This window comes from Rana temporaria, chromosome 11 (assembly GCF_905171775.1).
Source record: "Rana temporaria chromosome 11, aRanTem1.1, whole genome shotgun sequence".
In the NCBI taxonomy this organism is placed as follows: Eukaryota; Metazoa; Chordata; class Amphibia; order Anura; family Ranidae; genus Rana; species Rana temporaria.
In genome coordinates this window covers 156,729,424-156,755,219 of record NC_053499.1, presented here as the reverse complement: position 1 = coordinate 156,755,219, position 25,796 = coordinate 156,729,424, and the positions used below count along the sequence as shown (strand labels likewise).

At 45.3% G+C, this 25,796-nt stretch overlaps 1 protein-coding gene across 3 annotated transcripts in view; it reads right to left on the bottom strand.

Annotated features, from left to right (window-relative positions):
• The window catches only part of PHKB (phosphorylase kinase regulatory subunit beta), a 237,979-nt gene that overhangs the window by 151,696 nt on the left and 60,487 nt on the right, over positions 1-25,796 (bottom strand). For all 3 annotated transcript variants that reach the window (XM_040329505.1, XM_040329504.1, XM_040329506.1), the window contains 4 exons: positions 22,554-22,653; positions 17,044-17,151; positions 13,467-13,547; positions 4,733-4,848 (listed from right to left, as the gene is read on the bottom strand). In XM_040329505.1, coding sequence (XP_040185439.1) covers positions 4,733-4,848; positions 13,467-13,547; positions 17,044-17,151; positions 22,554-22,653 — 405 coding nt within the window. The remainder of the gene's footprint in view (positions 1-4,732; positions 4,849-13,466; positions 13,548-17,043; positions 17,152-22,553; positions 22,654-25,796) is intronic.

Here is a 25,796-nt window from a genome sequence, read left to right as displayed (position 1 = left end):
TTTGAGGGTACAGGACACTAATGGGGGAATGATGTGAAGGAGAGCAGAAAACAGTGCTTTGGAGGGGGGGTGGGGGGTTGATGTGAAGGGGGCCAAGGACACAGCAATTGGGGGTTTAGGACACAGCATAGGGGGGTACAGGACACTACTGTGGGAAGCAGAGGACACTACGGCGGGGGTGGGAGGAATGTGAAGGGGGCAGAGGGCACTGCGTTGGGGGGTACAGAACACTACTGTGGAGGGAGAGTTATATGAAGGGGGGGGGGGCAGAGGACACTACTGTGACACCCTGTGTGTCCTTCATTTTTTTTTTTTTTTTTTTTTTTTTTTTAACGGTTAGCATCTAGTACCCCCCACCCCCCTTCCTCTGGGATCTTTGCTTTCCTCTACGTTGTCCAGGCAGGCAGATCTCTGAAAGGTTGCCTACCCTTGCTTTAGAAACTAAGGGCTAAAAAACCGACAGGCGGATCTTATTGGACCCTTCGTATGAAAGGGGCCTTACACCCTTTTTTTCTGACTATTTTTAAAACTTCACTGAGATAAAGAATGATACATACCACCTACGATTGTAAAACATTCTCGGTAGACAACTTCCCAGTGAGCGCCAGAAAACCGTTCTCCGTTTTCATTATAATGGGACTCGGGTGAGATGTCAGCAGAATGAATTACGACTGCAGTAATGTGACTGGTTAAGTATACATCTATCAACGCTGACACGCTAATACATTGGACGTTGCGAGGTAAAAGTATGATTTACTTTCGAGCGCTGCTCCATGCTGGATTTTCATCAACCTTCATTGCTTAATTATGATGCCTAATATCTTGGAGATGAATACGCTTCCATCACCGGCGCCCACAATCAAAAACACAAGACAACGCAATTTATTTTTCCGGGAAATAAATAACGTCTTGTGAGCCACTAATAAAAGGCGATTAACATCCTGAACAAACACATTTGTTACAATGTCACACTTGCAGCGTCTTTGAATATCGAGTTTCTGTGGTACAAGGAAGTCCAAAGAAGAGCAAACATTTTGGAAAAGAGGTTTCCAGCCATAGGACAGGCCACAGATCACAGAGGCATGGCGGTGGTGTTGGTTTATACACATCAATCTTCTGTGCAGTCACTGGGAACTAATAAGATCTGATATCACATCAACTGTTCCTCATATAGATTACAATAGGACCACATTGTACAGAGATTCCATCATGTGGGTGGGGTCTTTTCCATGTACCTGTATTCAGTGCCTTGAAAAAGTATTCATACCCCTTAAAATTTTCCACAACCAAAACCTAAATTTATTTTACTGGGGTTTTAATGTGATAGACCAACACAAAGTGGCACATACCGTATTTATGGGCGTATAACATGCAGCTTCATTTTAAGAGGGACGTTTCAGGAACAAAACATACATTTTAAATAAAAGAACGTTGAAGCAAAAAAAAAAAAAAAAAAGGTCAGTGCCCATCAATGCTGCTTGATCAATGCCCATCTGCAGCCTCAACATTGCCCATCAATGCAGCTTGATTAATGCAAATCTGCAGCCTCACCATTGCAGCTTGATCAATGCCCATCTGCAGCCTCACCATTGCCCATCAATGCAGCTTAATCAATGCCCATCTGCAGCCTTCCCATTGCCCATCAATGCAGCTTGATTAATGCCCATCTGCAGCCTTAACATTGCCCATCAATGCAGCTTAATCAATGCCCATCTGCAGCCTCACCATTGCCCATCAATGCAGCTTAATCAATGCCCATCTGCAGCCTTCCCATTGCCCATCAATGCAGCTTGATTAATGCCCATCTGCAGCCTTAACATTGCCCATCAATGCAGCTTAATCAATGCCCATCTGCAGCCTCACCATTGCCCATCAATGCAGCTTAATCAATGCCCATCTGCAGCCTTCCCATTGCCCATCAATGCAGCTTGACCAATGCCCATCTGCAGCCTCACCATTGCCCATCAATGCAGCTTGATTAATGCCCATCTGCAGCCTTCCCATTGCCCATCAATGCAGCTTGATTAATGCCCATCTGCATCCTTAACATTGCCCATCTGCAGCCTCACCATTGCCCATCAATGCAGCTTGATTAATGCCCATCTGCAGCCTTCCCACTGCTATGAATGCAGCCTCATCAATGCCCATCTCATGGAGGGGGGCGGGATGAGCGCCGTCAGATAACATACCACGAGAATCTCCTGTTTACGCGGCGGCCTCTTTAATACAAAGTCCCGCCTCCTGGACCAGCTTCTATGATAGACAGAACACTGGTCCAATGCCAGTCCAGATGACGGAACTTCCCATTAGCGAGGCCGCTGAGTAAACTGGAGATTCTCGCTGTATGTAATCTGACGGCGCTCGTCCCGCCCCCTCTCCCCGTTCTCTCAGAGGCAGCCCAAATTGCAGTATCGGCGTATAACACGCACACACTATTTGCAACCCATTTGCAGAGTGAAAAAGTGGGTGTTATACGCCAATAAATACAGTAATTGTGAAGTGGAAAAAAAATTATAAATGGTTTTCAATTCTTTTTTTAACAAATTAATATGTGAAAAGTGTGGGGGGGGGGGCATTTGTATTCAGCCCCCTTTACTCGGATATCCCAAAATAAAATAAAGGCCAAAAGGAACACACCAGACAGGTCAGGGATAAAGGTGTGGAGATATTATGGGTTAGGTTATAAACAAATATCCCAAGCTAATCCTTTCACACTGGGGCCGCCGTGCATTAGCAGTAAAGCGCAGCTCGTTTTAGCGGTGCTTTTCGGCCGCTAGCGGGGTGCGTTTAACCAAAGGGGTTAAAAGCGCCCGCGTTTCAGTGCTTTGGAAGCGCTGGCCATTCATTTCAATGGAGCGGCATTTTGGGAGCACTGTATACAGCGCTCCCAAACCGCCCCAAATATGCTGCTTGCAAGACTTTTCCTAATGTCCCAGGAGCGCATTGCCACTGTGTGAAAAGTCACGCGGATATGAATTAGAAGCGTATTTCAGGCGCTATTTCTAGCGCTAAAACACCTGAAAACGGCCACAGTGTGAAAGGGGATCTTAGACCCCATTCACACTGGGGCGCTTTGCAGGCGCTATAACACTAAAAGAAGCGCCTGCAAAGCGCCCTGAAACAGCCGCTGCTGTCTCTCGTGTGAAAGCCCAGAGGAGACAGCTCGGCTGATCTCAAACCCTCGGAAACACCCGGGAACTGAGTATTTCCGAACAGCTCCGAATCGTTCCGAGTGCCACAGGTACTGCACACCCCCATTAGTTTTTTAACCGGTTAACGCCCACCGCATGTACATGTACGTCCACAGAATGGCACGTACAGGCATATAGGCGTGCATGTACGTCCCCGCCTTTCCGCGGGTCGGGGGTCTGATCGGGACCCCCCCCTCGGTACATGCGGCGGTTGGTAACCCGCGGGGAGCGATCCGGGACGAGGGCGCGGCTATTCGTTTCTAGCCGCCCCCTCGCGATCGCTCCCCGGAGCTGAAGAACGGGGAGAGCCGTATGTAAACACGGCTTCCCCGTGCTTCACTGTGGCGGCGTATCGATCGCGTCATTCCCTTTTATAGGGAGACTCGATCGATGACGTCAGACCTACAGCCACACCCCCCTACAGTTGTAAACACACACTAGGTGAACCTTAACTCCTACAGCGCCCCCTGTGGTTAACTCCCAAACTGCAACTGTCATTTTCACAATAAACAATGCAATTTAAATGCGTCCGCCATAAGTGTCCGCCATAATGTCGCAATTATGAAAAAAAAAAAAAAAAAAAGCCATTAGTAGAAAAAAAAAAAAAAAAAAAAAAATAATAATAAAACTATTCCCTATTTTGTAAACGCTATAAATTTTGCGCAAACCAATCGATAAACGCTTATTGCGATTTTTTTTACCAAAAATAGGTAGAAGAATACGTATCGGCCTAAAATGAGGAAAATTTTTTTTTATATATATGTTTTTGGGGGATATTTATTACAGCAAAAAGTAAAAAATATTGTTTTTTTTTCAAAATTGGTCGCTCTATTTTTGTTTATAGCGCAAAAAAAAAAAACCGCAGAGGTGATAAAATACCACCAAAAGAAAGCTCTATTTGTGGGGAAAAAAGGACGCCAATTTTGTTTGGGAGCCACGTCGCACGACCCCGCAATTGTCTGTTAAAGCGACGCAATGTCGAATCGCAAAACCTGGCCTGGGCATTTAGCTGCCTAAAGGTCCGGGGCTTAAGTGGTTAAGTTGCACATCTTTCAAAATGCTCGTTAACCGTGTTACTCGTAAACCGAGGTTCCACTGTACATGAGTTTGACTGTTGCAGCCAGCAAGACCCCGCAAACAATCAAAGTTTTTCTCAGAGAGAGAGTGAGAGTTTGCCTGAAATTACTAACGGGATAGGTTTTGCGGTCAGTTTAGATGCGAACGACACTGGGTGGTATTTATTAAGCCTGGTAATGAAGCCATATAGTCCAATGAACTGCAGAACAGATAGATTGAACTCCTTGGCGACAAATGAAAGAAATGAGAAGCGCATTGTTCCCTGTAGCTGAAGGGGCTATAATTTAGCTGTGCTTACTCAGTCTTCATCTCCTTCATTACGGAGTTTTTTTTTGCTAATCCAATCTATTTATGTGGAGCGTCCATAAAGCCTGCCATAAGGAATAATAGGCAAATCAAATGGGCCTGTGACTTAATTAGCCCATCAGAGTGAAGAAATAATGGAATGAGCTGTGTGCAAATACCTTGAATGTAATTCTGTGCTGCCATTGTTGTACTTGCTGCCTCTCTCCCAGATTCCGAAGTCTGGCACGCGGTACGCTCTCTCTACGCAAAACACCAGGTTCTGGATGAACGACACCTAGAAAAGAGAGAGAAGACGGTTATACACGACCATATCCGAGAAAGACAGGCGGTAGTAGGTTGTTTTTTTATCAAAAAGGTTTTTATTGCTCACAGAACATGCACAACATAAGAATATGACATAACGTACACCAGGGGTCTCCAAACGTTTCAAACAAAGGGCCACTTTATTGCCCTTCAGACTTTAAGAGGGCCGGATTGGGGCCAGCAAGGGAAGAAAATGTCACGGGCCCGGCATCAGTGAGAACATATATGGCCTCAGGGTTGGTGGTCAATAGGAAGAGGATTATTCCCCCTATTAGTAGGTGGAATAGTATCCCATCATTGGTATCAGTGGATAATATAGTGACCCATTCTTGGTGTCAATGGGAGGAATAGTGCCTCATGTCAGTGGGAGGAATTGTGCCCCAAGGGCCGGATAAAGGCTAGCAAAGGGCCACATCTGGAGACCCCTGCCGTACACAGTATACAAACAGAATGGCAATGTTACCTCAATCCATGCGCATAAGAGGTAATAAGTATAACCAGCAATACATATTTGGCCCTTACTTGCCTACAAAGCTCAAGCTATATCCCTAAAGCCCATTCCCACACCATTCCCAGAGAATCTCCCAGCTGTTCACACCAATGGCCACCCCACTCCACCATGCCCAGCACTACACATCCCCCAACAGCCTCACACGAACAAGTTCTAGGGGGCTTAAGCCTGGTGTAGCAAGCCATGGATCCCACAGCCTATCAAACTTATCCGCATTTCCCGTGTTGGTAAATGTATTTCTCCATTAGAAGCGTTTTAGATGCTGGTAGGTTAAAAGGTAAAGCCACCTAAACCTATCATTTCAGCTTTAGGTAGAGAATAACTGGCTTTACCATTAACTATTAACTCTCCAGACTGCAAAGGCAAAAAACACTATATTACCAAAAATATTGGGACGCCTGTTTTTGCACATTTTGTTTGGGTACAGTGTTGCACGATTGTCGGTTAAAATGGCCTAACCATTAAGGGGGTGGGGGCGCAAACCTTTCCGGGGCTGAAGTGGTTAATGGCATCCCAGTCTTAGTTCGTAGGGTTCAATATTGAGTCGGCCCCACCCTTTGCAGCTATAACAGCTTCACCTCTTCTGGGAAGGCCGTCCACGTCCTAGGGGGAGAGGAGTCGCCGCCTAGGCAGCCCGTAGGTGGAAGGAGGAAGTCCCACTCAAAACAAAGCACAGCACCTACTCCCCCCCGCCCCCCCAAAAAAATGACATGCCAAATGTGGCATGTAAGGGGGCGAGGAGTGCTTAAAGCGGAAGTTCCACTTTTGGGTGAAACGCTATTTTTTATGCCTGGAGTTGGGCTTTAAAGCAAAGTTTTTCCATGCAGTGGGGCTGTGTCTGGACTGCATGGGTCAACTGCTCTTTTTGTCTAGTGGATTGGAGAAACCTTATACTAACCAGATCCTCCACTCTACCTGCAAACGACGATCCCCCGTGATTCAGCGGTGGACTGTTCCTAACGTCCTTACGTCCAGATCAGGTCTATGGATGTGATGATGTCAGCAATAGTCCACCCCACAAGACTGGGGGGGATTGGGGGGCAGGAGCCACATGGACCAATTTTGTGCAGGGCAGGAAGGATCGGAAGATTAGGTAAGTATATCTCCATTCTCCAATCCCCTAGACCAGTGGTTCTCAACCTGGGGGTCGGGACCCCCTCGGGGGTCAAATGATGATTTGCCAGGGGTCACCGAATCCTGGGCTGTTCCTAAAGCTCGCACCGCTCTCCTAGTCTTTTTGAAACCGCACCGCAGGGCTGTCCCACTCAGCCTCTTCACAGCCACCCACTCAGTTCATGGCATGGCTGGGGGGCAGAGACTAGAGGTCAGTTGACTGGTAAAGAATTAAGTGGGAGGGGCTGGAGGAGACCCTATCTCCTGATTTCGGCATAGGTGTCACTGCTGCGAGACATAGTGAGTAACACTACCTGTGATTATAGTTGCCATTAAACAACAAGAAAGACGGCTAGAGAGAGTGATGGGGAAAAAAATTAGGATAGAGACATAAAAGGGAAAGAAAGGAGAACAACAAGAAAAAGTGGTACATCTTAAAATGTAGCATAATGGGATTTAATACCATATGAGTAGAAGGGACTTAGGGAGCGCCAAATGTCCCTGGGTTAGGGGCACAAATTACTTGTCTTGGCTTGGGTGCCGACAACCCATGCTACGAAATAATTTTACTGTTGGGGGTCTTCACAGCTTGGGAAATTTTATCAAGGGGTCACAGCACTAGAAGGTTGAGAACCACTGCCCTAGACAAAATGAGCAGTTGACCCGTGAAGTGCAGGCACAACCTCACTGCATTGAAAAACCTTTTTTTTTGCTGGGAGTTAGATTTTAAGACCTAAAACATACAACATGAAAAATATGAGCGTGTGCAAATCTAACTAATGAAGCAAAATACAAAAAAAAAAAAAAAAATGTTTTGAAAAATACAAAAACTGAAGCTACGAGGGATGCCGACGGGGTGTCGATATCATTAATGCAGACATATGGTCACCACATTTGCAGGGAATATTGGATCCCTTGCACTGTATAATGTAAAACAATTAGAGCTTTCATTATTGAGTTATTTGTCACAGTGACACTGTGTATGCAAAGACTCAGCAACAAAACTTCAACATAAAGCACAAGAGCGATCACCGGGCCTGAGATAAAGAAAATGCCGGGAGAGGATAAGAACATGAATAAAATTAAATCCACATTACAGAGAGAAAATAATGTAGAAGGGATTGAGAGTATAAACTGCAGCAGGACGGGATAATCAAAGTCCAGACATAAGGAAAGCCATGATGATGAAAGGATGAGAAAGATAGGGGAGAGCAATTTCACTCTGAAGACTCAAAACATCAGAGCTTCATAATGCTCCGAAAATGTGGAAAGATCAAAGGAAAAACAGCGTCACCACAGAAAGTCCGGGGGCGAGCAAGTAACAGTTCAGTGGTGGTGGTACAGTGGCTATAGAAAAGAATCACCCCTTTAAAATAATCACATTTTGATAAACAATAAAATTAATAAAATGTACAGCGTAAAATTATTATTATTTTTTTTAAATAATAATAGAAAAATTACAGCACTCCCCTATCCACTTAGGGCCCGGGCCAATTCTGACACTTCGTTTCTACATGTAAAGATCATCTTTTTTTGCTATTTTTTGGTAGAAAATTACATAGAACCCCCAAACACTATATATATATATTTTTTAGCAGAGACTCTAGAGAATACATGGGCGGTCATTGCAACTTTTTATCTCGCACAGTATTTGCGCAGCAATTTTTCAAACACGTAAAAAAAAACAAAAAAAAAAAAACAGTTAGCCCAATTTTTTTGCATAATCTGAAAGATGAAGTTACGCCGAGTAGATACCCAACATGTCACTAAGGATGAGCTCCGGCTTGTTCGCATAGAACACGTGCAGAGCCCGCCAGGAAGTCGGCACCCACGCTGCGCTAATCACAGCCAGGCAGACATTGTCCGATGCTCGGCTGCAGAGATCAGGAAATGTCTGCCTGGCTGTGATTAGCGCAGCGCGGGTGCCGACTTCCTGGCGGGCTCTGCACGTGTTCTGTGCGAACACGCCGGAGCTCATCCTTACATGTCACGCTTCAAAATTGCGCCCGCTCGTGGAATGATGCCAAACTTCAGTACTTAAAAATCTCCATAGGCGACGCTTTAAATTTTTTTTTACTGGTTACATGTTTTGAGTTACAGAGGAGGTCTAGGACTAGAATTATTGCTCTCGCTCTAATGTTTGCGACGATACCTCACATGTGAGGTTTGAACACCATTTTCATATGTGGGCGGGTCTTACGTATGCGTTCGCTTCTGCGTGCGAGCACACGGGGACAGGGGCACTTTAAAAAAAAAAAAAAAAAAAATTGTATTATTGTTAATTTTACTTTTTTTTTATATTTTGACAAAAAAAATTAAAAATGTTGATCACTTTTATTCCTATTACAAGGAATGTAAACATCCCTTGTAATAGGAATATGCATGACAGGACCTCTTTACAGTGAGATATGGGGTCAATAAGACCCCACATCTCATCACTAGGCTGGGAAGGTAACAAAAAAAAACAATCACTGATTCACAGCCGAAGCGGCGCCGTTTTTGTAAATGCATAGGCCGGGCGTGACGTCATAACATCAAGCCCGGCCTCTGACGATCATAGAGACATTGGCGACCATCTGGTACGCAGGAATTCTCTGTGATCTGCATCCGGGGGCCGGCGGTTCCAGTCACAGACTCACCGATCGCACAGGTGAGTCAGTAGAAGCACCGGAGGGTGGCGGGAGGGGGGCGACGACGACGTCCCCTTTCGCCGCCCGTAGGAACGATCAAGCGGCGGAACAGCTTCAGGCATCATTCAGATATAGCCCCACAAAGCCCAGGACGTCATACGACGTCCTCTGGGCGCCAAGTGGTTATGAACCGAAGAACACCATCCCTACAGTCATACGGAGGTGGAAACATGATGCTTTGGGGCGGTTTCTTTGATAAAGGTTCAGGCCGACTTTGCCGCATTGAGAAGGCCAATGGACGGGGCCATGTATTGTAAAATCTTGGATGAGAACCTTCTTCCCTCAGCCAGAACACTGAAGATGGGTCATGGATGGATCTTCCACCACGACAATGACCCAAAACATACTGCCAAGACAACAAAGGAGTGTCTCAAGAAGAAGCACATTATGGTCATGGAGTGGCCTAGCCAGGCTTTAATCCTATAGAAAATTTATGGAGGGAGCTGAAACTTCGAGTTGCCAAGCGACATCCAAGAAAGAGGCGCTTTGCGAATGGGTTGGCTGCTTTCCGGGATACACACAGTTCCCAAAATGCAGCGCGCCTATTCACAAGAAGAAACCGAGTGTAGGAGGAGGAAGAGAATCCACCGCGGAGGATGAAGAGGCAGATTCGGGACTTCCGCATAGCAACAGCTATTTCGGGTAAGTAAAACATTTTTATTTTTTTTTTATTTTTGGAGGACATTTTTTTTTCAGGGTGGAACTCCACTTGAACCACGTTACTCGCAAACCAAGGTTCCACTGTATCTTTTTTTGTGGCCCCTCCGATGAATCCTTGAGCACATTTTCAAGTTACCAGTGGGACCGCATTAAACCGAAACGTGGGCTGCAATTGCCCCATGGGCCGGACTTTGGGCATGAGTGGCATAAATGGAGCAACAAGAAAACGTGTCAACGCATTGGGCCTGACGCATTGGGCCTGCGTCAGCCATGGACGGTGCTTGTATTTCCTTGAAAGCCGGCGGCCTACAGTCAGAATTACAGCCAACAGCTCACCTAATCAAAATCCAACCCGGGTTAAGGTTCTTGAAAGTGAATTTAAGCACACTGTAAATACTGAATAATTTATTAATTCCACTAAAGAGCGCTTTCTGCTGAATAAATGCAGAGGAAGAGGGCTTTACATTGAGGACGGCACACGCACAAAATCCATAACGCTATTAAAATAACACGGGGCTCTCCAGGGCAAACTCTCTACGCGGAAATTCTGTTTATAAGTCTGAGGCGCGTTTCGTTTTCTGAGCAAACACGCTCTACATAATCAGCTCGCTCCTTAGCGAGTCCTGCGGTCGGAATACGGATTTAGGAACAAGACGGCGAGGCAGTTGCTGGTGAATGATAAGGTGAAAAAAAAAAAAAAAAAAAGCTAGACCAATCTCCCGGTAATAGACTGTCTGTCGGCTGCCAGCGAGGAAATGCATTTCTTAAAAGCATAAGATCGGAAAACCTAGGCTGAAAATGAAATTGTAATCGCTGCTCAATAAAAGGCGAAAAAAATAAAAAATAAAAATCCAAACAAATAGGATTCTTTTTCATTTGACTGACTTGCATGGCAGTTTTTGGAAGAATGCGGAACGCGGTGCAGATAGAACTATGCCGGGGCAACTTAGGGGAGGGGAAAAAAATGGCTTAAGACTTGTTTGTGTAACGTCTGATAGAATTTCACAATACGTGCCTCGCAACGCGACCATTCAATTTAATCACTGCGAAGGAGCCAAGCAGGCCGCAAGCCAACGCTAGTCCTCTTCTCGGGTCTGTCAGCGGTGCACCAGGATCCTCCTCTTCTCGGGTCGGTCAGTGGTGCACCTGGCTCCTCCTCTTCTCAGGTCTGTCAGCGGTGAACCTGGCTCCTCCTCTTCTCGGGTCTGTCAGCGGTGCACCAGGATCCTCCTCTTCTCAGGTCTATCAGCGATGCACCTGGCTCCTCCTCTTCTCAGGTCTGTCAGCAATGCACCTGGCTAGGCGAGAGTGCTACCCACTACACAACTGTACTGCCCTATATCCCTTTTCTATAGATCGTGAAATGCCAGTAATTCATTTTCAAAAGTCACTGAAAGGTAACTAGAGAACTGGGACACGGTGCAAAGATTCACTTAATTACATTAAAAGGTGACAGTGTAATTAATAACCTTCAAGAGAACATCTCAGCTACAATGCGGAGAGTTAGCGTGAGCGGAGCCGCCATTGTTCAGTCTGGCTTAGAACTGCTCAGCGTTTATTCCCGATACATTAAAGAACGCTCCGTGTGGCCTAAAGCCGCAGGCAACAAACAACATATGTCCTAATCTACGAGCATTAACGGGTTTCTGAAATTTCCTTCACATATCAGTAGGATTTCTCTCGGCTTGGAAATAAAAATTAATTACCAGCTCTAATCTCTGTATTCTGTATCACCATGGAGACACATTAGAATCCTTTATGTGCGGGTGATGCTGCAAACTTACAACAAACTTGGAAAACAAAGACGCATCAAACTCCTATTTAGTGTTACTGTAGAGACCAAGACTGAAATTATACGGCTTGAGAAAAAAAAAAAAAAGCCAGAAACAGCTTCCATGTAAAATTGATATTACAAGACAAAGCTTCCTGCCGTCACCGGGGACGAGCACGTTTTGTAAGATAATTGCCCAGCCAAAACGACTCATGAGATAAATTAGTAAAACTATAAAAGGGGACTTGAATAATTTAATTCATAAATACAATAAAAAGTAATTTCATCGGGATATTAAAGGGGAAGTATATCGTATTTCGATTGAGCACATATTTTGAGTTATTATTGTAAATTTTATCGAAGTAAACTATGGCCAGCTGACGGAGCCGAGAAGAGGAGGAACCAAGCGCACCGCTGGTGGACCCGTTAAGAGACGGATCCAGGTGCACCTCTGACGGAGCCGAGAAGAGGAGCAGCCAAGCGCACCGCTGGCGGACCCGAGAAGAGGGGGAGCCAGGCTCACTGCGGATGGACACGAGGAGAAGCAAGGTGCATGGCTGACAGATCAGAGAAGAGGAGGAGCCTGGTGTACCGCTGACGACCTGAGGTGGAGGAGCCAGGTGCACAACTGACGGACCCCAGAAAAGGAGGAGCCAGATGTACCGCTGACAGACCCCAGAAAAGGAAGGCCCAAATGCACCGCTGACAGAACAGAGAAGAGGAGCAGTAAGGTGCACTGCTGCCGAACCCAAGAAGAAGAGGCGGAGCCAGGTGAACTGCTGACGGACCCGAGAAGAGGCGGAGACAGGTGCACCGCTGATGGACCCGAGAAGAGGAGGAGCCAGATGCACCGCTGACGGACCCGAAAAGAGGAGGAGCCAGGTGCACCGCTGACGGACCCGAGAAGAGGAGGAGCCAGATGCATCGCTGACAGACCCGAGAAGAGGAGGAGCCAGATGCATCGCTGATGGACTCGAGAAGAGGAGGAACCAGGTGCAAGGCCAACGAATCCGAGAAGAGGAGGAACCAGGTGCAAGGCCAACGAATCCGAGAAGAGGAGGAACCAGGTGCAAGGCCAACGAATCCGAGAAGAGGAGGCGCCAGGTGCTTTTAAGGCAAGGGGAACCCCATACAGAGAAAAGCATTTATTTTTCAAAGCAAAGGTTGGATTGTTCTACACTTTCTATGGTGGCACACAGAGAAGAGGAGCCACGTGCACGGCTGACGGACCCGAGAAGAGAAGGAGCCAAGCGCACTGCTGACGGACCCAAGAAAAGGAGGAGCCAGGTACACGGCTGACAGACCTGAGAAGAGGAGGAGCCAGGTGCATGCTGGCAGACCCGAGAACAGGAGGATCGTGGCTGCTCTGAAAATTCCATTGCACAAGCAGGTAAGTATAAACCTGTCAGTTTAAAAGAAAAATAGGGTTTGCAATCTCTTTAACCACTTGCCAACCGGGCACGTGGTTTTGATTTGTGGTGCTCAGATACAGTGAAGATCCGCTTTAAGGCATGGGGACCCCGGACAGAGAAAGGCATTTATTTTTCAAGGCAAAGGTTGGATTGTTCTGCAGTACAAATAAATGTTTAAGTTATAACACAGTCATAGAAACCATTAACAAATCATAAAGTGCTCAGAATCCAGCAGTCTTTTCTTCTGAACTTTCTCCTCTGCAAGCTCACCACCCGGCTATCTCTTAATTATACATCGGAGCCTTTACACAAATGGCCTGATGCTTATTGACTGCATACATGAAATATAATTAAGCGGCATAGTGATGCAGGGAAAGAATTAATTAAAAAACTCATTGATCAGGTATAATGGAATTGGTGAAGACTGGGTACCTCGTCTGTATTGTAAATGATCTGCAGTCCGGAGGATATCATTTCCACCAAATATAGCAAGAAGAGAGACACGGCGTTTATCTGGAAGAAAGGAAAAAAACAAAGCAAAAAATAAAAAGGTCATGGTTAATTAATGTTCATGTTTTGTCTGCTGACCTTTACACGTCTCCCCAAACGGCGGATGAGCTAGCCACCGCTGCTAACCCGCAATTGTTTTTGAATTCTATTTCCTTAAACATCGAAAGAACAAAATGTTAATGCTTAACCACTTCAGCCCCAGAAGGATTTACCCCCTTAATGACCAAATTTTGTATTTTTTGCAATTCTGCACTGCCACTAACTGACAATTGCACGGTCGTGCCACTCTGTACCCAAAACAAAATTGACGGCCTTTATTCCCACAAATAGAGCTTTCTTTTGTTGGTATTTGACCACAGCTTCTTTTTTGTGCTATAAAACAAAAAAAAGAGCGACAATTTAAAAAAATTATTATTTTTTTTTTTACTTTTTGCTATAATAAATAACCCATATTTTTTTTTTTTTTTTTTTAAACAAACTTCATCAGTTTAGGACATGTATTCTTCTACATATTTTAGGTAAAAAAAAACAACACAAAAAAGGCGCTTTAGCATTAAAAAAAGCGCCTGAAAGAAGCTGCATCTGCAATCCCAATGTGAAAGTCAGAGTGCTTTCATGGCGTCAAAAAAAAGTCCTGCAAGCAGCTTCTTTGCAGCGATTTAAGAGCGTTGAATACACGGCTCCTAAGGGCCCTTTCAGACGTGCGGACCGTATGTCCGCTTTTTCATCCATCCGTTTGCGGATGAAAAAGGAACATACATTGGTCCCTATGTGATTGTGGGTGTCAGCGGGTAAACATCCGCTGACACCCGTAATCACCCGCCTCCGCAAAGATCCGATTTTGCAGACGGAAGAATGTCCTATTTTTTCTTCCGTCTGCGGATCGGATGAACACATCATCCGATCCCCCCATAGGGGAGAGCGGAGAAAAGACAGGGCGGTCCCGGAGTGATCCCCGCTGAGCTTACGGACACACGGAGGCGGATCATTACTGATCCGCCCTGTGTGAAAGGGCCCTTAAGCGGCCCTTCCCATTGAGGTGTTCTTAGCGGCGCTTTACCAGCGTTTTTCGGGCACTAGCAGTGTGAAAGGGTTCTGAAAGCACTCGGGCTTTCACATTGGGATTGCAGATGAGGCTTCTTACCGGCGTTTTACAGGATTTTTTTTTAACATCAAAGCGTCTGAAAAAACGTCCGAAAAACACCCCAGTGTGAAAGGTGTCTAAGTGAGTTATTCCTAAGAATTGCAGGCCTACAATATAAACCGCCAAATTTCCATGTAAAATAATTGTACCGCTTTTAGCACCAAAAATCTGACACTAACCACTGACTAACCACTTAAGGACCGCCTAACGCAGATATACGTCGGCAGAATGGCACAGCTGGGCACAAAATCACGTACCTGTACGTGATTGTATAATGCCTAGCCGTGGGTCGCGAGCGCACGCCCGCGACCCGGTCCAAAGCTCCGCGGCCACGGAACTCGCGGACCCGATCGCCACTGGAGTCCGGCGATCGGTCCCCGGAGCTGAAGAACGGGGAGAGCCGTGTGTAAACACAGCTTCCCCGTTCTTCACTGTGGCGCTGTCATCGATCGTGTGTTCCCTTATATAGGGAATCACAATCGACGATGTCACACCTACAGCCACACCCCCCCTACAGTTGTAAACACACATGAGGTCACACATAACTCCATCAGCGCCCCCTTGTGGTTAACTCCCAAACTGCAATTGTCATTTTCACAGCAAACAATGCATTTTAAATGCATTTTTTGCTGTGAAAATGACAATGGTTCCAAAACTGTGTCAAAATTGTCCGAAGTGTCCACCATAATGTCACAGTCACGAAAAAAAAAAATCGCTGATCACCGCTATTAGTAGTAAAAAAATAATAATATATAATAAAAATGCAATAAAACTATCCCCTATTTTGTAAACGCTATAAATTTTGCACAAACCAATCAATAAACGCTTATTGCGTTTTTTTTACCAAAAATAGGTAGAAGAATACGTATCGGCCTAAACTGAGGAAAAAAATAGTTTTTATATCTTTTTGGGGATATTTATTATAGCAACAAATAATTGATTTTTTTTCAAAATTTTCGCTCTATTTTTGTTTATAGCGCAAAAAATAAAAACCGCAGAGGTGATCAAATACCACCAAAAGAAAGCTCTATTTGTGGGAAAAAAAGGACGCCAATTTTGTTTGAGAGCCACGTCGCATGACCGTGCAATTGTCAGTTAAAGCGACGCCGCAGTGCCGAATCGCAAAAAGGGGCCTGGTCCTTTAGCTGCATTTTGGTCCGGGTCTTAAGTGGTTAAAATAAATAAACGGTGTCTCTTTCAGGAAGCGGAGAGCCTCGCAGAGCCAACTATTAACTTTTGTTTAGAAACACAAATTAGATTTCAGGTAATTATTTCAAATCACTTATGGCCATTTATCTACATGAAGGCATTATTGGCAAGAAAAGAACAGGAAGGATTTGAATAACGGCTTAAACAATAGGCTGGGTATCTGGGGACACAGCGCTCTTCTCTCGGCTGTGACAGTAGATGGGCTACCTGCAGAGGAACGTAGAATGTGGACAGAAATCTAGAGCTCCATTTAAAGACCGGCTAAGTAGTCAAGATTTAATGTGCTCCTCACACATTTCCGTGGGCTGGTTAACGAGTTGGCTCCTATTGTTGGCAAACATTGTTTAACGTATAAGTGGTTGGAGTGCAGACGTTAATTGTAATGCGCTCGAGTAATGGGAGGTGCGAAATCACAATGAAGAGAAGGATTTATACTGAAGCATTTCAAAGAAATAAGAATACATTTCATTCAACGATGGCTTGTTTTGTTCACAACAAATACAGGCCTACGTTGGCGCTTTTCTTAGGGCCCATTCACAACTATCTGATACTTTGCAGTAGGTTGGCACACGTTGGGTCGAAGCAGCACATTCATTTGTATGCGTTGCCAACTCATTTGCCAGACTCAGTGGGTAAAATAATTATTTGATCCCCTGCAGATTTTGTAAGTTTGCTCACTTACAAAGAAATGAAGGGTCTATAGTTTTTATCATAGGTGTATTATAAATGATAGAGACAGAATATCAACCAAAAGTCCGGAAAAAACACAAAATGATACAAATGTTATAAATTGAGTTGCAGTTCAGTGAGTAAAATAAATATTTGATCTCCAAGCAAAAAATATATACTAGCTATGACTAAGCACTGAAGCTACAGTGCGAAACGCATTCGCTTTTGTCCAATTTTTGCTGTGGCATGTTCATTTTGTGAGCGATTTTAATAAAAGGAACATTTTTGGAGTGCGGCTGTCCTTCATAATTTTTGCACCACCATTGCATTGCCGGCACCCATGGTTTGGTTCCAGTGAGGAGGCTCCTTGATCACTATTGAGCGGTAATTTTTCTTCATATTCCTCTATAGTCTAAAAAAAATTGATCTACCTTCAGAATACATCTTTTGCAGGGATCAAACGATCAAACATCTTACCTGGATATGGCCATAATCCTGATACGATCGGATTTCGTCACCAGTGTCAACATGGAAGATAGAATGAAGACATTTCTGAGGGCTTGGATCTTGCTTAAACTGTTCCACCTAGGAGAGAAATCAGTCACAATGTCACCAGGAAACCAAAGAAAGAGGATAATCGTTGGCCTGGAAAAATTACCGTATTTATCGGCGTATACCGCTTACATTTTTGCCCTGAAAATCAGGGCAAAATCGTGGGTGCGCGATATACGCCGATACCCGTTTTCCCGCGCTGAGTTTGAATACTGCGCCAGCATATACCGAGCGCAGTACACTCGTGTATAGTCGGGCAGTCTCGGCTCCTCTCGCGCTGACGTCCTGGACGTACAGGACGTGAGTGCGAGAGTAGCCGAGCCTGCCCGACTATACACAAGTGTACTGCGCTCGGTATATGCCGGCGCAGTATTCAAACTCGGCGTGGGAAAGCGGGAAACGAGCGGGGAGGACGCCGCACCCGACGAAGAGGACACCCAAAGCCGTAGACGGACGCCGGACCCGACGAGGCCGCCGCGCAAGACACCAAAACTGTAAGTACAAAAAATCTTTTTTCCACAGGAATTTCGGGGCAACTTTAGGGGTGCGCGCTATACGCGGGAGCGCGCTATACCCCAATAAATACGGTAAATGAAATGAAGATAGGTGATATAAAAATGGGTTTTCTTAACTACACCCAGTAACAGAGTGCAATTGGTTAGAACTGCTTATTTTTCTTGATACGAATCCCATTTGATTATTTTTATACAGGAATTTATATAGCACCAATAGTTTGCGTAGCGCTTTACAACATGAACACAGACAGTGCAGTTACAACGCAATTCAATAAAGGAGGGATCAGAAGGCCCTGCTCCTGAGAGCATGCAATCTCAAAAGGAACGTCAATTTATACAAAAATTAATAGCTGTGAAAGATGAGCTGATGGAGAAAATCAATTTACCGTTGTTAGGTGGGGGCAGGATAGGCCTCGCTGAAGGAGGTTTTTTACGGATCACCTAAAAGTGGACAGAGTAAGAGACAGTTGGACATATTGGGAAAAGGGAGTTCCAGAGGATGGGAGAGGCTCAGAAGAAGTCCTGAAGGCGAGCTCGGGAGGTGACAAGGGAACTAGACAGCAGGAGGTCGAAGAGAATGGATTAGGTTGGTATTTTGAGACTAGGTTAGTGATGTAGTTGGGGGCCGAGTTGTGGATGGCTTTGTAAATTATTATTAGTACAGCAGGACCTTGGATTACGAGCATAATACGTTCCAGGAGAATGCTTGTAATCCAAAGCACTTGCATATCAAAGTGTGTTTTCCCATAGAAGTCAATGGAAACGCAAATAATTTGTTCCGCATTGACTTCTATGGCATGCAATACCGCATGCAGACAGAGGTGGGGGGGGGAGGGGCACCGGAGAAACTCGGAAATACTCGAAGATCGTTCAGCTGCCCTCGGAAACCCCCGGAAACACTCAGGAACTGAGCATTTCCAAGTGTTTCCAAACGGCTCCGGCGCCCCCACACCTCTGGCCAAATGAGGTACAGCACACCACCGAGGCTTGAATCCTGCTCATTGTGTGAGACACTCGCAAACCGAATCAGGATTTAAAAAAAAAAATATTGCTCATATTGCGAAACGCTTGTTAACCGCGTTACTTGCAATCCGAGGTTCCACTGTATTTTGGATTCAATTGGGTGATCAGAAGCCAGTGGAGGGACTGGAAGAGAAGGGGAAAAACAAAACACAGTGGTTGGTAAGGTGGATGAGTCTAGCACGGGACTCCCCAAACTTTCTACACAAAGGGCCAGTTTACTGTGACCCATCATTGGTATTGGAAGATGAATAATACCCCATTGTTGGTGTCAGTGGAATCAATAGTGCCCCCACTCTTGATGTCAGTGGCAGGAATTTTGCCCCATTGTTGGAACCAGTGGGCAGAATAGTTTTTCATATCAGTGGGATAATAAGTGCCACAGGGGCCACAAAGACAAGCAAAAGGTCCACATCTGGCCCCTTGTCCACAGTTTGGAGACCCCTAGTCTAGCAGCATCACTTGCTGTCCTGAAGCTAAAACCAGGAGAGTAGTGACCACACTGCTCCCCCATAGATACAGGACAGTGAGTGAGCGTTGTCATTCTGGGACAAGAAGCTTATATTACTTGTAGGATTCACCTGCTGAAAAAAAAAAATCTCAATAATAAAACTGGTGCAGCCAACGGAAAACTGCAATATATTACATTGTGGCTTTTGGGTTTAGAAATGCTTTAAAAGCAGAGACAGTTTCCTGCATGGGGTCTGATGGCCGCTGCTGTTAGTTTCTCAGGATTATACAAAGGACTACCGGTTTGTTCTCAAACTATTGCTCAAAAACAAAAAAAAACACGCCAACTATAAAGACTGACTTTCCCTTTACAGTCCGTGGACTTGGCCTCAGCGGGAAGTCTCTATCATGTTAAAAAGGGGGCCGCATCCAAACCAGTTCATCTTTCTGTAGCTTTTACGAGGTACAAATTTGAAATCTACTCAGGAGGTGGTTCTGTGTGAGCGTCCCGATTAATGGCCTGTACTGGCAGAGAACAAAAAAAAAAAAAAAAATAACTAAATGACAATAAGAAAGGGAGAAAGAACTCTCTATGGAAATATCTGAAAATAAGTGAGAAGCAAAAATGCAGCTCTCAAGGAGGATCCTTCATCGTCAGTGGAGGGATTTGCTTCCCACACAATGAAAGTCAAAGCATGGCGGAGAGGAACACAAGGCAATAGGTCAAAGATAATAAGAAAGCCAAATACCAGTCATGTTCAACAGTAAGAAAATTGTCCCAAGTCATAAGCTGGTAAAGTTTCAAACGCAAACAATATTTACAGGGAAAGTTTTTACATCTATCTTTATTTTCTTTTTGATAGATATATTTTCGCATCTAAACAGGGAAATAATCTCGGTGATGATAAATCATTTATAAACTTTTTTTTGGTAAAGTACAATTGAACTTTCAAGAAGGCTCCTCTTTTCGGGTCCCCGCGCTGACTCCTCTTCTTGGTCCCCGGATGACACTCCTGACGACTCCTCTTGTCGGGTCCCCCTTTGACCCTCCTGAAGACTCCTCTTCTCGAGTCCCGCGTGACGACTCCTCTTCTCGGGTCTCTGACAGCTCCTCTTTTGGGGTCCCCCCGCCGACCCCTTTTCTCAAGTCCCTTGGCAGTGCGCCTGGCTGTTCCTCTTCTTGGGTCCCCCACCAACGCTCCTGACGACTACTCTTCTCGGGTCCCTCGGTGGTGCTCCTGGCTCCTCCTCTATCGCATCCCCCTCCGAAGCTCCTGACTGCTCTTCTCGGGTCCACTCACTGGTGCTCCTGACGACTCCTCTTCTCGGGTCCCCCTTTGACCCTCCTGAAGACTCCTCTTCTCGAGACCCACGCCGACGCCCCCTGACGACTCCTCTTCTCGGGTCCAACTGCCGACACTCCTGAAGACTCCTCTTCTCGGGTCCCTCTCTGACAGCTCCTCTTTTTGGGTCCCCCCGCCAACTCCTTTTCTCGGGTCCCTTGGTGGTGCGCCTGGCTGTTCCTCTTCTTGGGTCCCCCACCGACGCTCCTGGAGACTCCTCTTCTCGGGTCCCTCGGTGGTGCTCCTGGTTCCTCCTCCATCGGATCCCCCTCCGAAGCTCCTGACTGCTCTTCTCGGGTCCCCTCACTGGTGCTCCTGTCGCCTCCTCTTCTAGGGTCTCCCGACAACCCATTCGCTGCCAGGTCAGTATGTTGTACAGACCTGACATCGGGGGGAGGGGGTTTTATACCCATTCCCAATGGCTGTAGCCACTAGGATTGTGAGTAAATGTGACAAGCAGACTTCCGCCTGTCAGGTGGAAGCATTCAGGTGGCTGTACTTCCAAACAACTTCTGTAACACTCGCCATTTATTCAGGGCTCCACTTTCCCATCTGCGGGCCCGGGACCAACATAACGGGTGCCACCGAGTAGAGGGGAGGGAGCAGAATAGACTCATGTCTGCTCTCCCCGCCTCCTTGTTGCTGACCCGGAAGGCAACATGTTTGATATTTGCATGAATTGCAGTCAATACTGCTGTGCCGAGAGCGCACACCCTGCGTGCTTCCGACACAGTTACCGGCGCCTAACCGAAAGCTCCCGATCGGGAGATTTGGGATCACGTGACCACCAATCCCAGCGGTCACGTGATCTTAAGCCCCGCCACGCGGAAACCTAAACCAGGAGGCACCGGCATGAAGAGGGTTCATTTTTTGCCATTTTCTTCCCATAAAAGTGCAGTTACTCTTTTAATATTTCTTCAACAGACTTTTGCTGTAACATTTAAGGAAGAGTATTTTGGGTCGCACTGCGGCACACGTGCAGAACTTTATAAAGAGCATATAATATGGAGGATTTGATGCAGCACTTCTCCGATTGTTTTTTCCTTTGGAAATGAACTTTTATGTTTTGTATCCGACTATAATACATTAGTGCACATCTTTCTCCAGAAATATGTATTTAATCATCTTTTGGCTTAAAATACAGAAAACCGCTTATTCATTTTTATCAACTTCAGCTAATCTTTGGTCCAATTCAGCTTCGTATGATTCCAGTAATTCTTTTGCCGCTCGTCGTCTTTTATCTCGTATATTTTGCATACCATATTCTTTTTAGATTTTGTTTTACGATATTCATTTTTATTTGATACCAGCTGTTATAGGAATTCATATTTTTAAAGTGAACACAAAAGGAAAAATAAAAATAACTTAAAATGAGCTCAATTTGTCAAAAGCCTAGAGATTTTCGTGTTTACTGGGGTTGCACCGATACCACTTTAACCACTTAACCCCCGGACCATATTGCTGGTCAAAGACCAGAGCACTTTTTGCGATTCGGCACTGCGTCGCTTTAACTGAAAATTGCGTGGTTGTGCGACGTGGCTCCCAACTAAAATTGGCGTCCTTTTTTCCCCACAGATAGAGCTTTCTTTTGGTGGTATTTGATCACCTCTGCGGTTTTTATTTTTTGGGCTATAAACAAAAATAGAGGGACAATTTTGAAAAAAAAAATGAATATTTTTTCCTTTTTGCTATAATAAATATCCCCCAAAAATCTAAAACAATTTTTTTCCTCAGTTTAGGGCGATACGTATTGCATTTTTTTCAAAATTGTCGCTCTATTTTTGTTTATAGCACAAAAAATTAAAACCGCAGGGGTGATCAAATACCACCAAAAGAAAGTTCTATTTGTGGGAAGAAAAGGACGCCAATTTTGTTTCGGTACAACATTGCATGACCGCGCAATTACCTGTTAAAGCAGCGCAGTGCCAAATTGTAAAAACACCTCTGGGCATTTAGCTGCATATTGGTCCGGGGCTTAAGTGGTTAAACTTCAGCTTTAAACACAAAATTTCTTCTGCACCATTATTTCATAAATAAGCCGTGCCGCCCCGTACACCTTCAGTACAAAGTCATCGGGGGCACAGCTGAGCCAGCCCGAGTGATTTACCTTATCAGATTGTCTCATGTAACAGTAGAGTATCCCTCTCATGCATTTGATTGCAGAATGCTCCAGCTCATGCGTCCGCCCTTTGTCATCGTCAATGCGTCTGGATGGGAGAGACAAACCAGAGGAAGAAGCTGTGAGTCAGATAGAAACATGAAGGACAAAACACACCGACCTTCTGTGATTACTGCAAATCCTGATTATGAAAGTTAAAGTATCTTTCGCGCTACTGGTGAATATGTGTAAAAGTAAAGTAAACGTTCCTGAAAGCTGCTGAATCCAATAGTGTTCACTGTACACAGAAGAGAAAAATCAATAATAATGATCCTGCGCTATATCCCGATTATGGCCACACAAATGACCAGACACCAGTAAAGTGAACCTGTTGTATAGAAAACGTTTCTTTATAATGTTACTCTCTGGGGTTGATTTACTAAAATATGTGCATGGCAGCCAATCAGCTTCTTCAATTATAGTGTTCGTTAACCCCCCCAAAAAAAAGAATTACAGATTCTGGTCCCTTAGCCACCTCCCAATGCACATATGCGGCCGGGTGGGCGCATCCTCCTCCTGAGTGGACATTCAGGAATGTGCCTCAGAAGGAGGGGGGGGGGGATTGCGTGTCTGCGCAGTGGTGTGATCCTGATGCGCTCATTTCCCCGGGACACGGCGCATCTCCAATCGGCAGGAGGGCTCTGTGATTGGCCCTCCTGATCACATGACGGCTGTGTCAATCACAGAGCCCTCCTGCCGATCAGGTATGATATGAGGCGTACGCAATGTTAAGTATGGACGTCGTTCCCGCGTCGAATTTTGACATTTTTACGCCGTTTGTGTAAGTCGTTCGCGAATAGGGCTGGACGTAAGTTGCGTTCACGTCTAAAGCATTGACGATTTGCGGCGGAATTTTGAGCATGCGCACTGGGATTCTTTTACGAACGGAGCATGCGCCGTTTGTAAAAAAAACGTCAAATACGTGGGGTCACACAAAATTTAAATAAAACACGCCCACATCATCCAAATTTGAATTAGGCAGGCTTACGCCGGAGCACATACGTTACGCTGCCGTAACTCAGGGTGCAAATTCTTTCAGAATACGGAACTTGCGCCCTAATTTACGGCGGCGTAACGTATCGGAGAATATATTTATTTGTTATCAAGGAGGCATTGTGAGCAGTCAATATTTCAAATTTAGCCAGCTGTGCCAGTCAGCAACTCGAACGCAATGAAGAGCCAACGGCCCCGACATAAAAAAAGGGAACATTTGCATTATCGCTGCGAAGACGGCGCGCTTACATTTGTTAGCTGCTTATCAGAGGCAGAGATCTCCTGCGCAGACCTGGATGAAAATAAAATATTTCGTATTTCAATGAATTCTAATTAGCTCTTGTGTGGATGCAGAAAAGAGAAATTCTCGCAGCCAGAGGATTTGTGCCGGGGAAGAGTGATTATAATCTCAATGCATTATACTGTCTGTCAATATGCTGTAAATTATTCAGTGGTACAAGACGCTCTTCTCCGCCGCCGCGCCAGAGACGGCGCACCTGCAGGTGTTCGTGAGCCCGCCGCACCTATCTTCCTCCCGCAGACTCTTCTGCTTCTCCATTAAAAAGGGACGCAGAGCTGAAGACCGGGCCTGCTTAACCCCTTGCTTACCAGGGACTTGTACCCCCTTCCTGCCCAGGCTAATTTTCAGTGCTGTCGCACTTTGAATGACAATTGCGCTGTCATGCAACACTGTACCCATATGACATTTATATAATTTTCCTCCCACAAATAGAGCTTTCTTTTGGTGGTATTTAATCACCTCTGGGTTTTTTATTTTTTGATAAACAGAAAATGGAAGGAAACATTTTGAAGTAAATTCCGCTTACTTCCGTGATCAGCTCCATGTCTGACTTCAATGAATGGGATCCAACCATACCAGGCTCTTTAAATCTGGTATGAATCTTGAGGGGGAACCCCACGACACAAAAAAGTAAACGGCGTTGGGTCCCCCCCCCCTAAAACACCCTTATCCCAACATGCAATTTGGCAGGTCAGGAAAGAAGAAAGGGGGGTAACAATGAGCGAGCACTCCCCTCCCCCTGGACCATACCAGGCCACATGCCCTCAACATGGGGAGGTGGGTGCTTTGGGGAAAAGCAGCAATATCAGTCAAGTCCAATTACCTGCATGTCACCTTGGGGACTTATCTCTATTACCTATATGTAATAATAGGTATAATATATATGTTTATTGCACTCCCGGAGGATACACAGGACAACACCCAAGGCTGTAAGAGACGAAAGAAGCACACAGAGCAGCAATGCTCCCCCCTCCGCTGTCCATTCACAGAAGCCCTTGCAATTTGTGAATGAGTTTAGACATTACAAAGGCTTCCGTGAATGGGCAGGAGGAGGTTTAGGCATGAGTTCATATATTACAAAGGCTTCAGTGAATGGGCAGGAGGAGGGGGGACAGGCATGAGTTCACATATTACAAAGGCTTCAGTGAATGGGCAGGAAGAGGAGGGGGGAAAGGCATGAGTTCACACAATACAAAGGCTTCAGTGAATTGGCAGAAGGAGGAGGGGGGCAGGCATAGCAGTTCCAGCAACTCTGTTCTTGAAGGAACTGAGACCACTGTCCTGTAAGATGTGAAAAGGTACAAGTTGGCAGACACCTCCTTGGATTTAATATCATTGTATGCCTGCAGTTTTTACAAAGTAGCTGAATTCCTGGAATTCAGCCTTAAACAAACAAGACCGAGAAATTTGCAAGTATTGCACTGATCTACTACATGTTTTACCTTGTTTTGCCCAGATATACAGTATCTCACAAAAGTCAGTACACCCCTCACATTTTTGTAAATACTTTCTTCTACCTTTTCATGTGACAACACTGAAGAAATGATACTTTGCTACAATGTTGTGTAGTGAGTGTACAGCTTGTATAACAGTGTACATTTGCTGCCCCCTCAAAATAACTTGTTTGCTGAACAATAAAGTTGCAGGATGCTGAAGTCATTCCTGTGCTTTACCCTCCGATATGTATGTTCAGCAGGAAACTAAAAACAACGTAAAAGATTAAAGAAGCCCTTATTGGCTCAAGCTGCTGCCTATACCCATCCGCCAGGGGTGAGGCTAAATGTCCCCAACATTAGATTCAATCTACATGTGTATGGTAATTAGCACACTGATAACATAATCAAGTATATTGGAAATTCGCCACAGACTACTATACCGCTGAACGTCAAGAAGTGACG